Raw genomic sequence first — 17,247 nt, 5'->3', positions numbered from 1 at the left:
TCAAGTTTGGAAATATAGTCTTTGGATTTCTTTAGTAAGGTGAGTAGGCTCCACACACAGGGAGGGTGGCTGCAAGGTTTTTAGCTACTAAGGTCTGGCCTGTGACTACAGTTCTTGCCTGTCATTGTGACCTATCAGGGGTAAGTAGGACCGCTAGAACCATCTGATCCGTCTGTCCCTGTCTCTCTTCTCTTCTCTTCTCTTCTCTTCTCTTCTCTTCTCTTCTCTTCTCCTCTCCTCTCCTCTCCTCTCCTCTCCTCTCCTCTCCTCTCCTCTTCTCTCTCTCTCTCTCTCTCTCTCTCTCTCTCTCCTTAATGGGGGGAGGATTCAAGATGAGGTTTTTCTGTATAGCTTTGGCTGTCCTGGGACTCACTCTGTAGACCAGGCTTGCTTCAAACGCAGAGATTCACCTGCCTCTGCTTTCCAAGTCCTGGGATTAAAGGCAGGACAGATAGTGGCTGTGTGGACCACCACATTAGGCTTTATTATGTTTTTAAACATAAATTTAAATAATGTGTTTGGTTTTATTTTATTTTGTTTGAGACAGGGTTTCTCCATGTAACCCTGGTTGTCATGGAACTCTCTCTGTAGACCAGGCTAACGTTGAACTCACAGAGATCCACCTGCCTCTACCTCCTGAGTGTTGGGATTACAGGCGTGTACCACTACCACCTGGTTTGGGAATCTGGGGATTCTTGAAGGGGTGCCATGTAGAAAGAGTAGGAGCTGGATAGTGGTCCATGATTTAAGTCCCAGTCAAAGGGAGACAGAGCTAAGAGTTAGAAGCCAGCTGGCTATAGTAAGATCTTGCTCCACACCAAAACAAACAAACAAACAACAACAACAACAAAAAAAAAGGGTAGGAAGACTGTTAAGTTTGTTAAGATAATTTGTTCTTGTGAAAGGATTTTTCTTGTATTTAACTGCTATAAAATAAATGTCTTTGTGGCTTGTAGATTGATACTAAGAAATGAAGAATCTGAGATGTTTACCCTTTCCCAAACTGATGGGGAAGCCTGTCATTTTATTTGGATGCTCATCACACATGAGACCTCAGACAAACACAGATTCCCATGGTACAGCAGTGCATTTGCTCAATCACCTTTGAGCCCAAGTTCCCTAGAATACACAAATATGGATGCTTGCAAGTATTGCAGGCCACATTAAAGGAGAAGGACATTGAGACTGCTTTTTAATTATGAAAGCTTGGCCTATAGCTTAGACTAGTTCTTTTTTTTTTTTCCAGAGTGAGGTGGGATATTTAGTGATTATGGAAGGGAAGGGAGAAGGGGAGAAGAACAGAGAGGCAGAGAGGAGAGACTGAAGCTGCCTCTCTGAGAGGGAGCAGGAAAGGAGAGAGAACTCAGACTAGAAGCTGAAGATCAACTTGCCTCAGCGGATGGGGGAGGGAGTGACCATGGCTTGTCTCTTAAAGAGACAGAACAGATCATTACATTCCCATCTCTTTTTTATAATAAAAAGGTTGGATGTTAGACACCACAAGTTAAAGGAATTGGGGTGGCAGTATAGAAGGGAGGGGAGAAGAACAGAGAGGACTGAGACCGAATTTGCCTTTCTGAGAGGGAGCTAGAAAAGCTTAGACTAGTGCTTAAGTAGTTTTGTTGTTGTTGTTGTTTTGTTTTGTTTTGTTTTTCAAGACAGGGTTTCTCTGTGGCTTTGGAGCCTGTCCTGGAACTTGCTCTGTAGACCAGGCTGGCCTCGAACTCACAGAGATCCGCCTGCCTCTGTCTCCCGGAGTGCTGGGATTAAAGGTGTGCGCCACCATCGCCCGGCTGGCCAGATATCTCTTAAGTTTTAAAATTTGCTTTTCTCTGCACTTCCTGTTTCTCAAGTAATATTTTATCCTTCTTAGGTCTCTGATGGAGATTAAAGACTAAGCAGTCAGAGTTTTACAGTTTGCCTTTTTACCGTTTGCCTTGTTACCAAATTCATAAATTTACATAAGAGATAAAAGTTTATAAGGTTGAAGGACAATAAAACTTAAAATTGTTTCTCTAAAAAATATTTTGAGGGCCGGGCGGTGGTGGCACATGCCTTTAATCCCAGCACTCGGGAAGCAGAGTTCGAGGCCAGCCTGGTCTACAGAGCTAGTTCCAGGACAGGCTCCAAAGCTACAGAGAAACCCTGTCTCAAAAAACAAACAAACAAAAAACCCACAAAAAAAAAATTTGAGGTCTACAAAATACTTTTAAGATGATAATACAAGTTATGATAAAAAGGTATAGATAAAATATTTTCTCTAAATATGCCAAAATACAAATGGACTGGACATTCTGAATATAATTCCTGCCTGATAATTATTATTATTGTATATAGTTTTACTGTGTTAAGAGTTAAAACCTTTCCTTTCTATTTAGACAAAAAGGGGGAAATGTTGTGGAATAATTTTTCTGTAAACTGTGGAAGATGTGTTACTCTGAGTGGTTTAATTAAAAGCTGAATGACAGGGGGCTGGAGAGATGGCTCAGAGGTTAAGAGCACTGGCTGCTCTTCCAGAGGTCCTGAGTTCAATTCCCAGCAACCACATGGTGGCTCACAACCATCTGTACTGAGATCTGGCGCCCTCCTCTGGCGTGCGGGCATACATCAAGGCAGAAGGTTGTATACATAATAAATAAATAAATCTTTAAAAAAAAAAGCTGAATGACAATAGCAGGGCAAGATTTCTGAACAGAGAGGATGCTGAGAGGAAAGAGGAGAGATGCAGGAGACAGTGAACAAGCAACACATGCAGGAGTAGAGGTAATACTTACAAGCCACCTAGCAGCACACAGATTACTAGAAATGGGTTAATTTAAGTTATAAGAACTACATAAACCGGGCGATGGTGGCGCACGCCTTTAATCCCAGCACTTGGGAGGCAGAGGCAGGCGGATCTCTTGTGAGTTCGAGACCAGCCTGGTCTACAGAGCTAGTTCCAGGACAGGCTCCAAAGCCACAGAGAAACCCTGTCTCGAAAAATCTAAACAAACAAACAAACAAATAAATAAATAAAATTGGATTATGTGATCTTTCAAAAAACAGAGAGAGAGATCTGGCCAGTTGTGGCACGCGCCTTTAAATCTCAGCACTTGGGAGACATAGGCAGGCGGATCTCTGTGAGTTCGAGGCCGGTCTGGTCTACAAGAGCAAGTTTCAAGACTGGCTCCATAGTTATTGAGAAACCCTGGCTTAAAAAACAGAGAGAGAAGGGGGGGGGGATATTTTCTTTTTATGGCTGTCTTGAAAATCACCCCAAGGTTCCTCTGCAACATTGGGGCATCCATCTTCAACCTATAGGCCGAAGATATCTGACAAACTTTTCTATAAAGCAAGAAATTTTTTAATTAATTAATTTATTATGCACTTTCCAGGATACAGTGCCAGATCCAGATCTCATTACAGATGATTGTGAGCCACCATGTGGTTGCTGGGAATTGAACTCAGGACCTCTGGAAGAGCAGCTAGTGCTCTTAACCTCTGAGCCATCTCTCCAGCCCTAAAGCAAGAATTTTAAAGGACTGTCCTACCTTGTCTTGGTGAAATTCGACAATCGCTTTCTTTTGTATCCTGCTTGCCCAGTGTGGACAGCATACTGTCAGCAGTTGAGACAAGGGTAGTTTCTTTGCCCAGTGGTTCACTTTTACCACATAGACAACAAACTCCATATGGAAGTTTGTCAATGCCCAACATCCCTTCCTTTTTTAAAAGTATATTGGTGCTATCAGGAGTAGACATGTCTCATTGTCATGAAAAGCCTTTTGTTATTAAAACATTTTAAATGCCATATTCTGTAGGTCTTTGAAGTGTTTGAAGATCACCTATCTATCTAAAGTATATCTTTTTTTTTAAAGATTTATTTATTTATTATGTGTACAGTATTCTGTCTGTATGTGTGCCTGCATGCCAGAAGAGGGCACCAGATCTCATTACAGATGGTTGTGAGCCACCATGTGGTTGCTGGGAATTGAACTCAGGACCTTTGGAAGAGCAAGCATTGCTTTTAACCGCTGAGCCATCTCTCCAGCCCCCTAAAGTATATCTTTGTGTGATCTTGAAAGCATACTTAGCATGACTATAAGTTTGTTGTAAATCACTAGTGATCTGTATTTATTATCCTAAATAGTTTTCTAGGACTAAAGACTTTACATTACATTTTGAAATGAACTGCATAGGTACAATATCTTAAACAAGAATAGAAACATGGGGGGCTGGAGAGATGGCTCAGTGGTTAGGAGCATAGCCTGCTCTTCCAAAGGTCCTGAGTTCGATTTCCGGCAACCACATGGTGGCTCGCAGCCATCTGTAATGGGATCTGGTGCCCTCTTCTGGCCTGCAGACATACACACAGACAGAATATTGTGTACATAATAAATAAATATTTAAAAAAAAAAAGAATAGAAACATGTATACAGTATAACAAAAAAACTTAAAATTTTTTCAATATACAAAAATCCTTACCAGTGTAAACTATTTGAGACTAGTGGTTGTTCAAAAGTAGACTCAACAATCCACTTATTTATCCAATTATTTCTATACCATATTCCCCCCCTTTTTGCCTTCAGAATGAGATCGCTCAATCTAATCTCCTTTGTTCAGTTTTTGTTTTCTGACTATGACCAGTAACAATTTGTAACCAACCCCCTTAAGCCATGGCAAACATCCATAACCCACAGAAAGACCAAAAACCTCCCACTTCATCTCTTGGGAATGTGGATGTTGTGTTCTTTGAACTGCTTCTTGTTGCCTGAGGGCTCCGGCAGCTTTGGGGGATCCTGAGAAAATTAAGATAATGGTCAAGTCCTGGCTAGAATTGTCTGTGAGGTCCTACCATCTCAGCCAGCAGCCTTGAAGCTATTCTAGATGCAGAGAACTCTGAGGAAACTGCAACAGAATCACTCTGAGAAAATGGATCACCTGGGCCACCTGTTTTCACTGGTGTCTGATCCTCTTGCTCTGAAAACATAGACTTTCAAAGATAACATATCTTCATTAACACAAGTTTGGACTATGTGTTGTACACAAACCAGCTAAAGATGATATGATTTTTTTGTTTTATGTTTGAGCAGATAAAATATGCGTCGCCTGTCTTGTAGTTTTTGTAGGTTTATTTCTTTATGTCTGTACCCAGGGTTTTCAGTAGTCTCCCCCAATCACATCTGATCTCTATCAACCTTGAAGGAATCCACAGTCTTTTGTCTCCTGTGGAAGCAAAAGCACAACGTCTTCCCCAACATGACATTCTTTACTTCCATTCTGAAATTAAAACATTTTTAGAATATATAGGTTAGCTTAATTTAGTAGTCTGTATAATGTAATGTTTCTCAGAAGCTATTGTCTGCTCATCAGCAATCAAAAAAGTCAGTACAATACCATACAGTATCCAGATTTCCTGTGTATTTACATCTCTATGTGGCTTATTTCTTATTATTTATGAACGATTTACTTTTTTCTATGACTGCCTATACCCATTTTCTTTGCTGTCTTAAGCCTGTGCACATTTATAAATACACTGTAACCTGTTTAGAGTATTTTTCCTGTCTGGATCTGTCTTTATGAAGCACTTGCAGTATTCTTGGATCATGTGAGACAAATCTTAAACTGCTATTCCAGCTACTGTTGTGTTTCAGCATAGCACACGCACTGGCGACTGACTCCAGCCTACAGGTAGTCTCTGTACACTGCGCATTCCCTAGAGACCTTGTTCAATAGGAAGCTATGCTGGTAGCACATTTGACTCCATGGTTTGAACCTTTTTTTTTTTCTTCTTCAATTTTCTCAGGTTTTAAGTGGATATAGGTTTATAAGTTTTATGGCCAGAAGTTGGGTGACATATGTAGATGAATTTTGATTTTTGAGTTGCCAGCTCACAAAAAATGACATGGATACTTATTATTGATTATGAAAGCTCGACCTATAGCTTAGACTAGTTCCTAGCTCGTTCTTTTTATTGTTATTTTTTTTTTTATTTTTATTTTTGAGACATGTTTCTCTGTAGTTTTGGCTGTTGTGGAACTCACTCCATAGACCAGGCTGGCCTTGAACTAACAGATCTGCCTGCCTCTGCCTCCTGAGTGCTGGCATTAAAGGTGTGCATCACGACTGCCCAGCTGTTTCTTTCTCTGCAGTATTTCTTTTTTTAGGGTTTGGAGCAAGAGGATCTTTCCCCTTTCCCTTCCCTTCTCTTTAGATAGGTACTCACTGTGTAGTTCTGGATGGCCTGGAACTCTCTATGTATTTCATCCTAGCCTCAGCCACACGGATGTCCATGAGCTTCTTCCTTCCTGGTGCTGGGATTATGGATGCGTACCACCACTGCTGGCCCATGTAGGATCTTATAACCTACTACTACACACAAAATAGATTGTGTATTTATTGGCAATTCTGAGGGAAGATTATGAGTTTCTTTGTAAGATGGGCTGTGATAGCGCACACACCTTTAATTCCAGTACTCAGAAGGCGGAGGCAGCTGGATCTGTGTGAGTTCAAGGCTAGCTTGGTCTACAGAATGAGTTCCGGACAGGCTCCAGAGCTCCAAAGTTGGGATGACCAATTCTGAATTGAATGACACCATCATGAGCCGTATGGGACGAAAGGAGAAAGCTGAGTGCCAGCATTCTCTCCATACCTGCTTCCTGACTGCTTTAATGTGAGTTGTCCTGCCATTTCTATCCTGTTAGGGTAGACTGATCTCTCTGATGCTGAGCCAAAATAGATCTTCTCTCAAGTTGTGTCTCACTTTGTTGCAGGGATGAGAATTGTAATTATTCCTGCAACTTTACCCAGAAGAGAAACACTTTGAATTTTATGCACTTTCACCAAAAATAACTTGGTGAAGCTGGATGTAGTGGCAACTCCCGTGATCTCAGTAGTAGACCAGTGTGGGCTGCCAGTCTGTGATTTGTACACACCAGAGCCAATGCTTTGCCGACACAAGTGTCTTTGGGTCTATTGTTGTGAAGAGACACCATGACTATAGCAATTAATAAAGGAAAATATTTAGTTGGGGTGATTTACAGTTCAGAGGTTTAGTTCATTATTGCCATGGCAGGAAGTATGGCATTACATGGCAGAAACGGTGCTGGAGAAGTAGCTGGGTTGGTAGGCAGCCTGAAGAAAGAGAGAGACACTGGGCCTAGCTTGAGCATTTGTAACCCCAAGCCCACCTCCAGTGACACACTTCCTTTTGCAAGGCCACACCTCCTAATGGTGCCACTCCCTCATGACTTAGCATTCAAATCTATGAGCTTATGGGGCCCATCTCTATTCAAACCACCACAACAAGGAAAGAGCCTTATAGTAGTTAGGTGAGTGTGGCCATGCGCCCTTGATAAGGTAGCCTCTGCTCTTGTAGCAAGAGAGTCCCTTTGTGCCAGGTGCAAAACTTCACAAATCCAGTTTCTCATTGTCAGTACCGGCTCTTGCTACTCCCATTTGCCGTGATTGAGCATGTTCTTAGACTTTTCTCTGGCTGGGAAGTAATAGGCTGTGTTTACATCTGCTGGGACCACTCTCAACTCTCCAGCTTCTTGTACAGAGAGTGATGAACAGCAAGAAGCAGAAAGCTGATCAGTCCTAGATGGTGAGTAAAGACATTTTTTTATTTAGCAGCTCTTATCAGCCAGTAGTCTACAGGAGCAACCAGCATAGACAATGTTTTTAGTTAGTTGCACCTTTATCCCATCCTCTACCTCTCTACTTTGATTCAAAATCAAAAGTGGCGAGACAAAGAGTTTAGTTGTCCTGATGAGTGAAACAGTTCAGAGTATAGACAGGACAAGCTTTTGGAGTGATCTAGAAAACTGTTCCTTAAAGAAAGAACTGAGGGATTGGTAATGGCTCAGCAGGTAAGACTTCCATGTGTACACACATACTCTCATGGTAGACAAATAAGCATAATTTAAAAATTATTTTTAAAAGATGGAATTGAGGAGATTTACTGGGATGGGAGGGTGTAATTCTGTAGTTTCTAGCAGTGTGGGGCTGCCTTCTCTACACAGGCATACTCAACTTCACTGTTCCTGAAGTTGAACATCTCTGCTCTAGCTAGTCCCTGTTTCTCCCCACTCCCAACCAGCCTGGCTGGCAGTTTCTGTGTGCTCAGTGCCTTGGTTTAGGCTACCACTTACAGCTTTAGCAGCTTCTTAGCCAGCTACCTGCTCACATCCTCCCATCAACCTGATATCCTAGTCTTTAGCTCTCTGCTAGAAGGCCTTTCCCTCCCTTTGCTCAGCCTATCACTGTCTTCCTAAGGATACCATTCAGTGCCTCCCTTCCCTGGTTGGGGTTAGACTATAGGAGTCTGGAGACTGAGTGCATGCTAGTCTCAGCTCCCAGTAGATACATTTCTTTTTTTTTTTTTTTTTTTTTTGGTTTTTCGAGACAGGGTTTCTCTGTGGTTTTGGAGCCTGTCCTGGAACTAGCTCTTGTAGACCAGGCAGGTCTTGAACTCACAGAGATCCGCCTGCCTCTGCCTCCCGAGTGCTGGGATTAAAGGCGTGCGCCACCACCGCCCGGCTAGATACATTTCTTGCTATAGAATTTTTGCTTAGGCTCGGGGTGTGAGTAGGTAGGATGGAGTATGGGAGCTACCATAGTGCTGTGTAGAGGGATTCTTCAGTTCTGGAGGTGAGTAGGGTAGAGGCCCCAAAGGGTTCATTCTTGGGGATCCTGGGGTATGGTACTGACTCATGTCAATCAAACAATAATAAGCTCATGAGCAGAGTGCTGGTCTCATCTCGGAAGACCAAGCTTTCTAGAACTCAGAGTGTAGACTCTTCTCTGACCTGCTAATATAGTGTGTTCTGCTCTGGGTTATTTAGCTCTGGTGGCTCTTTATATCTTCAAAAACAAAAGACTCTTGGAATTCTGCATTGAGAAAAAAGGACCATTAAGAAGAGGAGAACAGCCGGGTGGTGGTGGCACATGCCTTTAATCCCAGCACTTGGGAGGCAGAGGCAGTTCTCTGTGAGTTCGAGACCAGCCTGGTCTACAAGAGCTAGTCCCAGGACAGGCTCCAAAACCACAGAGAAACCCTGTCTCGAAAAACCAAAAAAAAAAAAAAGAAGAAGAAGAAGAAGAGGAGGACACATGGAAACCAGGGAAACAGAGTGATGCTGTTGGAGATAAAGACTTTGCACCAAATCTTGGCCTGGAGGAGGGGAAAGCAGGTGTATGAGAATGTTTCTCCTCTATACAGGAATAGCCATGTCAACACAAGAGCTCTTGCCAGTCTCTGAAAAATAAGGTGAACACACAAAACTGTGGCACCACTTGTGAATATTCTGGATCCTTTTATGGTTTCTCTTCCAGTCTGCAAATAATAGGCCCAGAAGTAAGAGAAGTTTGACTGGTGACCCTGAAGGTAGTTTTGTGGGGGAAGGGTTAGAAGCATTTACTGTCAAGCCTGATACCTGAGTTCAGTCCCTGGTGTAAGGAGATGATGGGATGAAGGATGGGACTGCCATGGTGCTCCTGGACACCTCACAAACCAGAGAGCCCAAATATAAGAAAAATAGTACAGTACAGTGCGGAGGGGATCTTCAGTTTGGGAGGTGAGTAGGGTGGAGGAAAAGCCAAAGGGCTATCACATGGTAGAAGGAGAAAATTGACTTGGATAAGTGCTCCGCTGATCTCCGTGTGTATTCATATAGTGGTGCACGTGCATGTGCGCGCACACACATGCACATATACACATAGCCTGGGCTGTGGTGGCTTTAATACTAGTTCTCAAGAGCCAGAGGCAGGCAGATCTCTGTGAGTTCGAGGCTAGCCTGGTTTCTAGAGAGTTCCAGTACAGCCAAGAGTACACAGAGAAAACCTGTCTCAGGGAAGTTACTACCTTCAGGATGGACGTGGGGAGGGGGGGCTAATGTAAAATAGGAATAACAACAAAATCTTAACTCACAAATGAAGGTGTACAGGCAAAGCATAGTGATGTATATTTGTAGTTCTAGGCTCTTGGAAGGCTGGGACTAGAGGAGCTCTTGAGCCCAATATTTTAGGGATATCCTGGGGTCTGGGTGAGACCCTTCTATACTTTTAGAAGTAGGGCACGGTAAAAATGGAGGTGGCAGCAACTAAGCTTAGATGCGGTGGCATATACCTGGAATCTCAGGGCTCAGGGGAAAGAGTCAAGAAGACTGCAAGTTCAAAGCTAACTTCAGCTACATAGAGGGGACGGGCAAAGAAAGAGGACTGGCAGGTGAGATGGTTCATTCTGTGAGAGTGCTCATTGCCAAGCGCTTTGACCTGAATTCAATTCCCTGGAACCCACAGGTGGAGGAAGACTTCCACTTGTACATGCATGTGTGCCCACACATACACTCCCACAATGGTGGTTTTTGTTTTTGTGTTTTTTTTTAAGAAATTTAAAGAGAGAAATAGACAGATGGCAAACTTAATGTTTGTCATAAAAAAAAAAAAAACAATAAAGTGCCACTCCACATCTCTTAGTGTGACAATAAAAAATCTTGACAACTTTAAATGCAGATAGCACTGAAGCAACAGCAATGCTCATTCATTGTGGAGGAATGCAAATGGAATTTAGGTTGGGCAGTGTTGCGGTTTGAATTTGAAGTACTCTCTACAGGGCCTGGAAAGATGGCTTAGTGCCCACATCCAGGAGCTCACAACAACCTATATAACTCTGGCTCAAGGATCTGATGTCCTCTTTGGCTTCTCTAGCTACCCACACATATGTGTGCATATATGCACACACAAGAAAAACCTTTAAGGGGGTGGAGAGATGGCTCAGTGGTTAAGAGCATTGCCTGCTCTTCCAAAGGTCCTGAGTTCAATTCCCAGCAACCACATGGTGGCTCACAACCATCTGTAATGGGGTCTGGTGCCCTCTTCTGGCCATCAGGCATACACACAGACAGAATATTGTATACATAATAAATAAATAAAAATAAATAAATATTTTAAAAAAAAAAGAAAAAGAAAAACCTTTAAAACTTTGCCCTCCACAATTTCGTGTTCAAACTGGTGGCTCTGTTGGGGGACTGAAACTTTTAGGGCTTGGCTGGTGGCAGGAAATCACTAGTAGTGGGCCTTGCAGGTTTTAGTCTGGTCCTACCTCTGCTCTCTCTGTTTCCTTATCTCCCTTAATGTGAAGTGTAGATAAACGTGATAAAGTGATAAAGTAGTCCCACACTAGCTCAGAATTGAGTATAATAAAGGATTTTTAATATGGGATAGATTTACAGATTAGCAATTCTCTGCACAAGAGGGGAACAGGAACCGAATCCAGCAGCAGAGAGAGAGAGGGAGAGAGAGATGAGGAGGAGGGAGTGGAGGTGGAGGGAAAGGAAGAAGGAGAGAGCACACTCAGTTTTACACCTGTTTTTTGGTTTTTTGAGACAGGGTTTCTCTGTGGTTTTGGAGCCTGTCCTGGAACTAGCTCTTATAGACCAGGCTGGTCTCGAACTCACAGAGATCCGCCTGCCTCTGCCTCCTGAGTGCTGGGATTAAAGGCGTGCGCCACCACCGCCATGCTACACCTGTTTTTTATAGTACCCAAGGCCATGCCCAAAGTGGTCCAGCATCTCAAAGGCTATTGGCTGAAGGAGTTCCCCCAGCAGTGGAGTGTGAGCCAAATAAACCTTTTTAAGTTGTTTATCTCAGGATTTAGTCACTGTAATGAGGAAAACACAGGCACTTTCATATAAAACCAGACTCATAACATGAACCAGCAATGGTGATCTTTACTCTTTATTTTGTTTTTGTTTTTTTGAGACAGGGGTTATCTGTGTAGCTCTGGCTGTCTGGAACTCTGTAGCTCTGTAGACCAGCTTTCTGGCTGTCTTTGCCTTCTGGGATTAAAGGCATGTGCTCCACCGCCCAACTTTGTTCTTTTATATCTGGACAGAAACATACACAGAGATGTCATATTATCCTGGAAAAAAACACTCAGAAAGCTACTGTCTACGTTTATTCAGACTGCTGTAACAAATTACTGTCAAGTGAATGGCCTATAAACAACAGAAACATTTCTCCAAATGCTAGAGAGATCCTGAGAAACATTAGTTCAAATCATTGATAGATTCAGTGATTGGTGGTTCCTGTTTCTTGATTCTTTCTCACACATTAAAAAGGACATGTCAGCTCTCTGGGGTCTCTTTCATAGGGACTCCACATCCTGACATGGCATGCATGGGCAGGTGTATATATACCAGTGTGGGAGGTTTTGATATTAGAGATTGAACTGGGGCCCTTGACATGTTCTGCCACTGATCATAGTCCTGATGATTTTATTATTAGTGTGCGTGTGGAAGAGAACAAGTGAGTTAGAGAGTAGGGGACATAGTTGCTATAGCACATGGGATTTTGTGAAGTCAGTTTTCTCTTTCCACCATATGGTTCTGAGGTTCTAACTGAAATTGTCAGGTTTGTGCTGCAAGTATCTTTACTCACTGAACCATCTCATCAGCTCGCTTATGATTTGTTTTTAATGGGTGAATTTGGGGAGGACATACACGTATGGCTCAAGTTCTAAGATATAACTATGCAAAACCCATAAAATAAATAACTTTCAGTGGTAAACCTAATAGGAGCTATAGCCTCCAAGTGATACAGAAGTGCAGTGTAGGTAGGTCCATGGATGGTAACATTTTACTCTGTTAATGAAGAATCTTAATAGTGAGGGAAGAGTTGCATATTGAGAGGAAATTAGGTCTCTGGGTTTTTTCCCCCACTACTTTCAGCTTTATTGTTTAAGCTGCTCTAAAAAAGAAAAAAAAAAAGTCTACTTTTTTTATTTGTTTCTACTGCTGGAAAGAGTCTCTATGGCCAAGGCAACTTATAGGAAAATAAGTTTATTGGGGCTTACAGTTCTAGTGAGTGAGTCATGACCATCATGGGACCAAGGCTGCAGGCAGGCAGGGTAGGCAGGGGGTAGGCATTGGAGCAGTAACTGAGACTTTACATCTGATTCACAAGCATAAGGCAGGAGAGATAACTGGGGATGGCATGGACTTTTGAAAGCTCAAAGCCCATCCCTAACCCAACAAGGCCATGCATACCTCCTATTCTTTTCCCGACAGTTATACCAACTATTCAGACCAAACATTCAAACTTGAGTCCATGGGGGCCTTCTCACTCAAACCACCACACTACTGAAAAAATAAGGCTATTGTGACATTGACTTCGGACCTTTTCGAAGTTTGCCGAGCATCTTACCTAGAAATACTGGTTGGTTGTTGGATTACCTTTTGTATGGCAGGACTTCAGTTGATGTACCATTGGGAATAATTAATGAAAAGTTAATGCAAGTTGGGCGGTGGTGGCGCACGCTTTTAATCCCAGCACTTGGGAGGCAGAGGCAGGCGGATCTCTGTGAGTTCGAGACCAGCCTGGTCTACAAGAGCTAGTTCCAGGACAGGCTCCAAAACCACAGAGAAACCCTGTCTCGAAAAACCAAAAAAAAAAAAAAAAAAATAGTTAATGCAGCCCTGACTTGGCCATAGGTATATGGATTACAATATCTTCATTTTGATCTGTTTCCCCTCTTTTTTTCTTTTAGGACAACCCTCCATATGACAAGGGGGCCTTCAGAATTGAAATCAACTTTCCAGCAGAGTACCCATTCAAACCACCCAAGATCACATTTAAAACCAAGATCTACCACCCTAACATTGATGAGAAGGGGCAGGTCTGTCTGCCGGTAATTAGTGCTGAAAACTGGAAGCCAGCCACCAAAACCGACCAAGGTGAGCCACGCACCTTTCTTCTTGCTGCCTTAGAAGGGGCTCTTTTCTGCTGATGGGTGTTGAAGGTTCTCTAAAACCCTGTCAGGCAGAGTTGAGAGAAATACTGCCATAGCAACTCAAGTGCATGTAGAAGTACTGCTGAGACACCCCCACTCCACCCCCCATCCTCCTGTGGGGCTGCCTGCTCTCGGCTGACGTGTCAACTGTGCATGGCACTGGCCTGGGGTGGTAAAGGATTCTGATATTGCCTAGATGGGAAAGTGAGGATGGTGGATGCACACAACAGTTAGCTTTTGAGATCACTTAGAAGAAAGGTTAGTGAGGACATTCCAGACTAACAGGACTTATGCCAAGTCCTGTAGCTCCCAGTAGGTGGTTTGGGGGTTCAGGACAAGACAGTCAGATTTGGGTACTTGGGTGGAAGGCACATAGTTGACTGCAGTGTCTGTGATTCTTAGAATTAGATGCTCGTTTTCTTAGAAAAGTATTTTATTCTGTGTCACAATTGTTCTCCGTCTTGTCCCTTTCTTGCTACTTCCAGTAGACTTTGCTTGGATTTTGTCTAGTATTAGTCATATACTTACTTAGATTTTATGAAACAGGTCTTGCCATAAGCTTTCACATTGTCCTGGAACTTGCTCTGTAGAGCAGGCTGGCCTCAAACTCTTGATGCGTCTACTTAAACCTCCAGAGTGATTATATGAGTGCACCGCCACACCTGGTTCCAGTTTTCATTAATTCCAGACTTGCTTTTGAAGTTCTAATTTCGGATTTTTTGTGGCTTTCTACTAAGTAATTAATTGAAGCAGTGTAACATTAGGTTAGATTCCAGCAAGTGAATGGAGGTGGTGTTCGTGAGATTGCAGGTTGATTTTCCTTACTGGTGGAAGCCCTGGAAGACCGAGAAACCTGACTATCAGGTTCCTGCAGTTCGAAGGAGCAGATGCTAGATGTCTAATCAGAGAGTAATTTCTACCAGGATTCACCTGAGCAGTGCATGAAAGCACTGCTGTTTAGGACAATTTGACTGAATTTTCAGCTCAAGTGGTCTGATTATTTTCCTGTACAGACTCTTAGCTCTGTGTTGGAATCTGACCTTCATTGTGTCAGTAATACAACTTCCAGAGACTAGGCTGAGTTGAGTCCCTACTCAGTCACCTCTACTCCAGGCCCTCTGACTCTCTCCAGTTTACAGTCTCCTCCTTTGTCTGAGAACTGATGGCATGAAGGCCAGGGCTAGGAGACTCTCAGGCTGTCCTATTTTATCTTAACATCTAGATACATAACCTGCTGCCATTTCGGGTTGGGGCTGTGCCTCCAAAGAGTCAGATAGGTTAAGACTAGTTTTCCTTTTTGGGTTTTCAAGACAGGGTTTCTCTATATGGCCATGGCTGACCTGGAACTCTCTCTATAGACCAGGCTGGTCTCAAACTCACAGAGATCTACCTCCTCTGCCTCCTGAGTGTTGGGATTAAAGGCGTGCGCCCCACTGCCCTGTAGTTCCAGGTAGTTCTTTTTTTTTTTTTTAATTATTATTATTTTTATTGTTTATTGGGAAAAAATTTCTGCCTCCTCCCAGCCTCCCATTTCCCTCCCCCTCCAGGTAGTTCTTTTATAAAATATTCTTATTCGTTACTAAGAATTTCATTTCAGGGCTGGAGAGATGGCTCAGTGGTTAAGAGCATTGCCTGCTCTTCCAAAGGTCCTGAGTTCAATTCCCAGCAACCACATGGTGGCTCACAACCATCTGTAATGAGGTCTGGTGCCCTCTTCTGGCCGGCAGACATACACACAGACAGAATATTGTATACATAACAAATAAATAAATAAAAAAAAGAATTTCGTTTCAAGTATAGTGCCAAAATTATTGTTTTTGTGATTTGGGACAGCTTAGGACTTCCTAGAAAACCAGTTGCTCTTTGTAGTCTTTGTAACATGACTTTGATTCTGTCCTCTCAATCAGTAATAGCACTCGATGCCATATTTTCCTATTTTCTGTTACCTGTGGCTGTATCATAACCCCTATTGAAACTCCAGCCATGGTTTGCAACTGGAGAGATAATTCACTGGAAGCTGTTCCAGAGGACCTGGATTCAATTCCCATCACCCTTATGGTAGTTCACAACCGCTTGTAACTCCAGTTCCAGGGGCATGTCTTCTTCTGGCCTCCAAGGGTACCAGGTTCCTACACAAACATACATGTAGAAACAACTCTAATCACATAAAAGTAGGGACTTGAGAGATGGCTCAGTGGATAAGAGCACTGACTGCTCTACCAGAGGGCCGAGGTTCAATTCTCAGCACCTGCATGGCAACTCACAGCTGTCTCTAGCTTTAGTTTCAGGGGATCCAACACCTTCACACAGAAATACATCAGTCAAAACACGAAGGCACACGAAATAATTATCTTTTTTTAAAGTTAACTAATTGAGATAAAATGGAACAGGGCTTAAAGTAACAGTTGATTGCTCATTCTGTATATTGGTTGTCTCAAATGGGGGTGATTATTCTTGGGATACCCAGATACTCTCATTGGAGGTAAATTATCCCACTTGGCATCCTTCACATGTGGCAATTGGTGCTGGCTGGGTACTTAGCTTTCTTTGTGTTGCTTATTCTCCATGAAGTGGGTTGGAACTCTTCATAGCAGTGGTGGAGCTCTAGTTGAAAGCAGAAGCAACAAGCTATTTACTAGTCCATGTAGAGCTAGTACTATTATTATTGTGTCCCTTCTGGATCCTATTGGCCAAACAAGTACAGTCTTTTTTTTTTTTTTTTTTTTTTTTTTTTGGTTTTTCGAGACAGGGTTTCTCTGTGGCTTTGGAGCCTGTCCTGGAACTAGCTCTGTAGACCAGGCTGGTCTCGAACTCACAGAGATCCGCCTGCCTCTGCCTCCCGAGTGCTGGGATTAAAGGCGTGCGCCACCACCGCCCGGCAACAAGTACAGTCTTGAACAGGGAAGTAGACTGAGTCTTAAAGGAGTTGAGGCAGGATATTGAGGGTGGGAGAGGTGGGTACACAGGCAGAGGAGGAGCCACTGGCACTGAGTTCCTTACTGTCTCTACATGCTTTTTCTTTTTTGTCTTCTTTTAAATGTGTTTGCTTGCCTGAATGTCTATCTGTGCACTATATGCATGCAGTGTTGAGGTTGGAAGATTGCATCAAATCCCCTGGGACTGGAGTTACAAATACTTATGTAATGCCATGTGAGTTCTAAGGAACTCAGGTCCTCTCTCTCCAGCCTCCGTCTCTCTACATACTTGTGTGTGTGACACTATTGTGGCCACATGGCAGATGCTATTGTGTTCATTGTCTTTTGTTTGTCCTACTTCCTGACTCCGTTCCAGCCATCACCATCTTTATCATCTTGTTTTTAAATGTCTTGCAGTTCTGCATTTCCTAAAGTTGTGAAGTGAAGGCATCACTTGTTCCTTAATAGCATCTGCTTGTGGTTTCATGTCAGTCATCCACCATATACAGCCTTTTGTTGATCTCTAGATTCTCTTAAAGAGTTTTTCTATTTAGAGAGCATCAA

At 42.9% G+C, this 17,247-nt stretch overlaps 1 protein-coding gene across 1 annotated transcript in view; it reads left to right on the top strand.

Moving 5' to 3' along the window:
• Positions 1-17,247, top strand: part of Ube2l3 (ubiquitin conjugating enzyme E2 L3) — a 51,056-nt gene that overhangs the window by 27,510 nt on the left and 6,299 nt on the right. Inside the window, exon 3 of the mRNA XM_041677898.1 lies at positions 13,526-13,712. Within this exon, the coding sequence (XP_041533832.1) occupies positions 13,526-13,712 (187 nt within the window). The remainder of the gene's footprint in view (positions 1-13,525; positions 13,713-17,247) is intronic.

Source organism: Microtus oregoni, unplaced genomic scaffold (assembly GCF_018167655.1).
Source record: "Microtus oregoni isolate MIOR12 unplaced genomic scaffold, Mior012 000029F_ref0000214, whole genome shotgun sequence".
Lineage (NCBI taxonomy): Eukaryota > Metazoa > Chordata > Mammalia > Rodentia > Cricetidae > Microtus > Microtus oregoni.
This window is presented reverse-complemented; position numbering and strand designations above follow the sequence as displayed.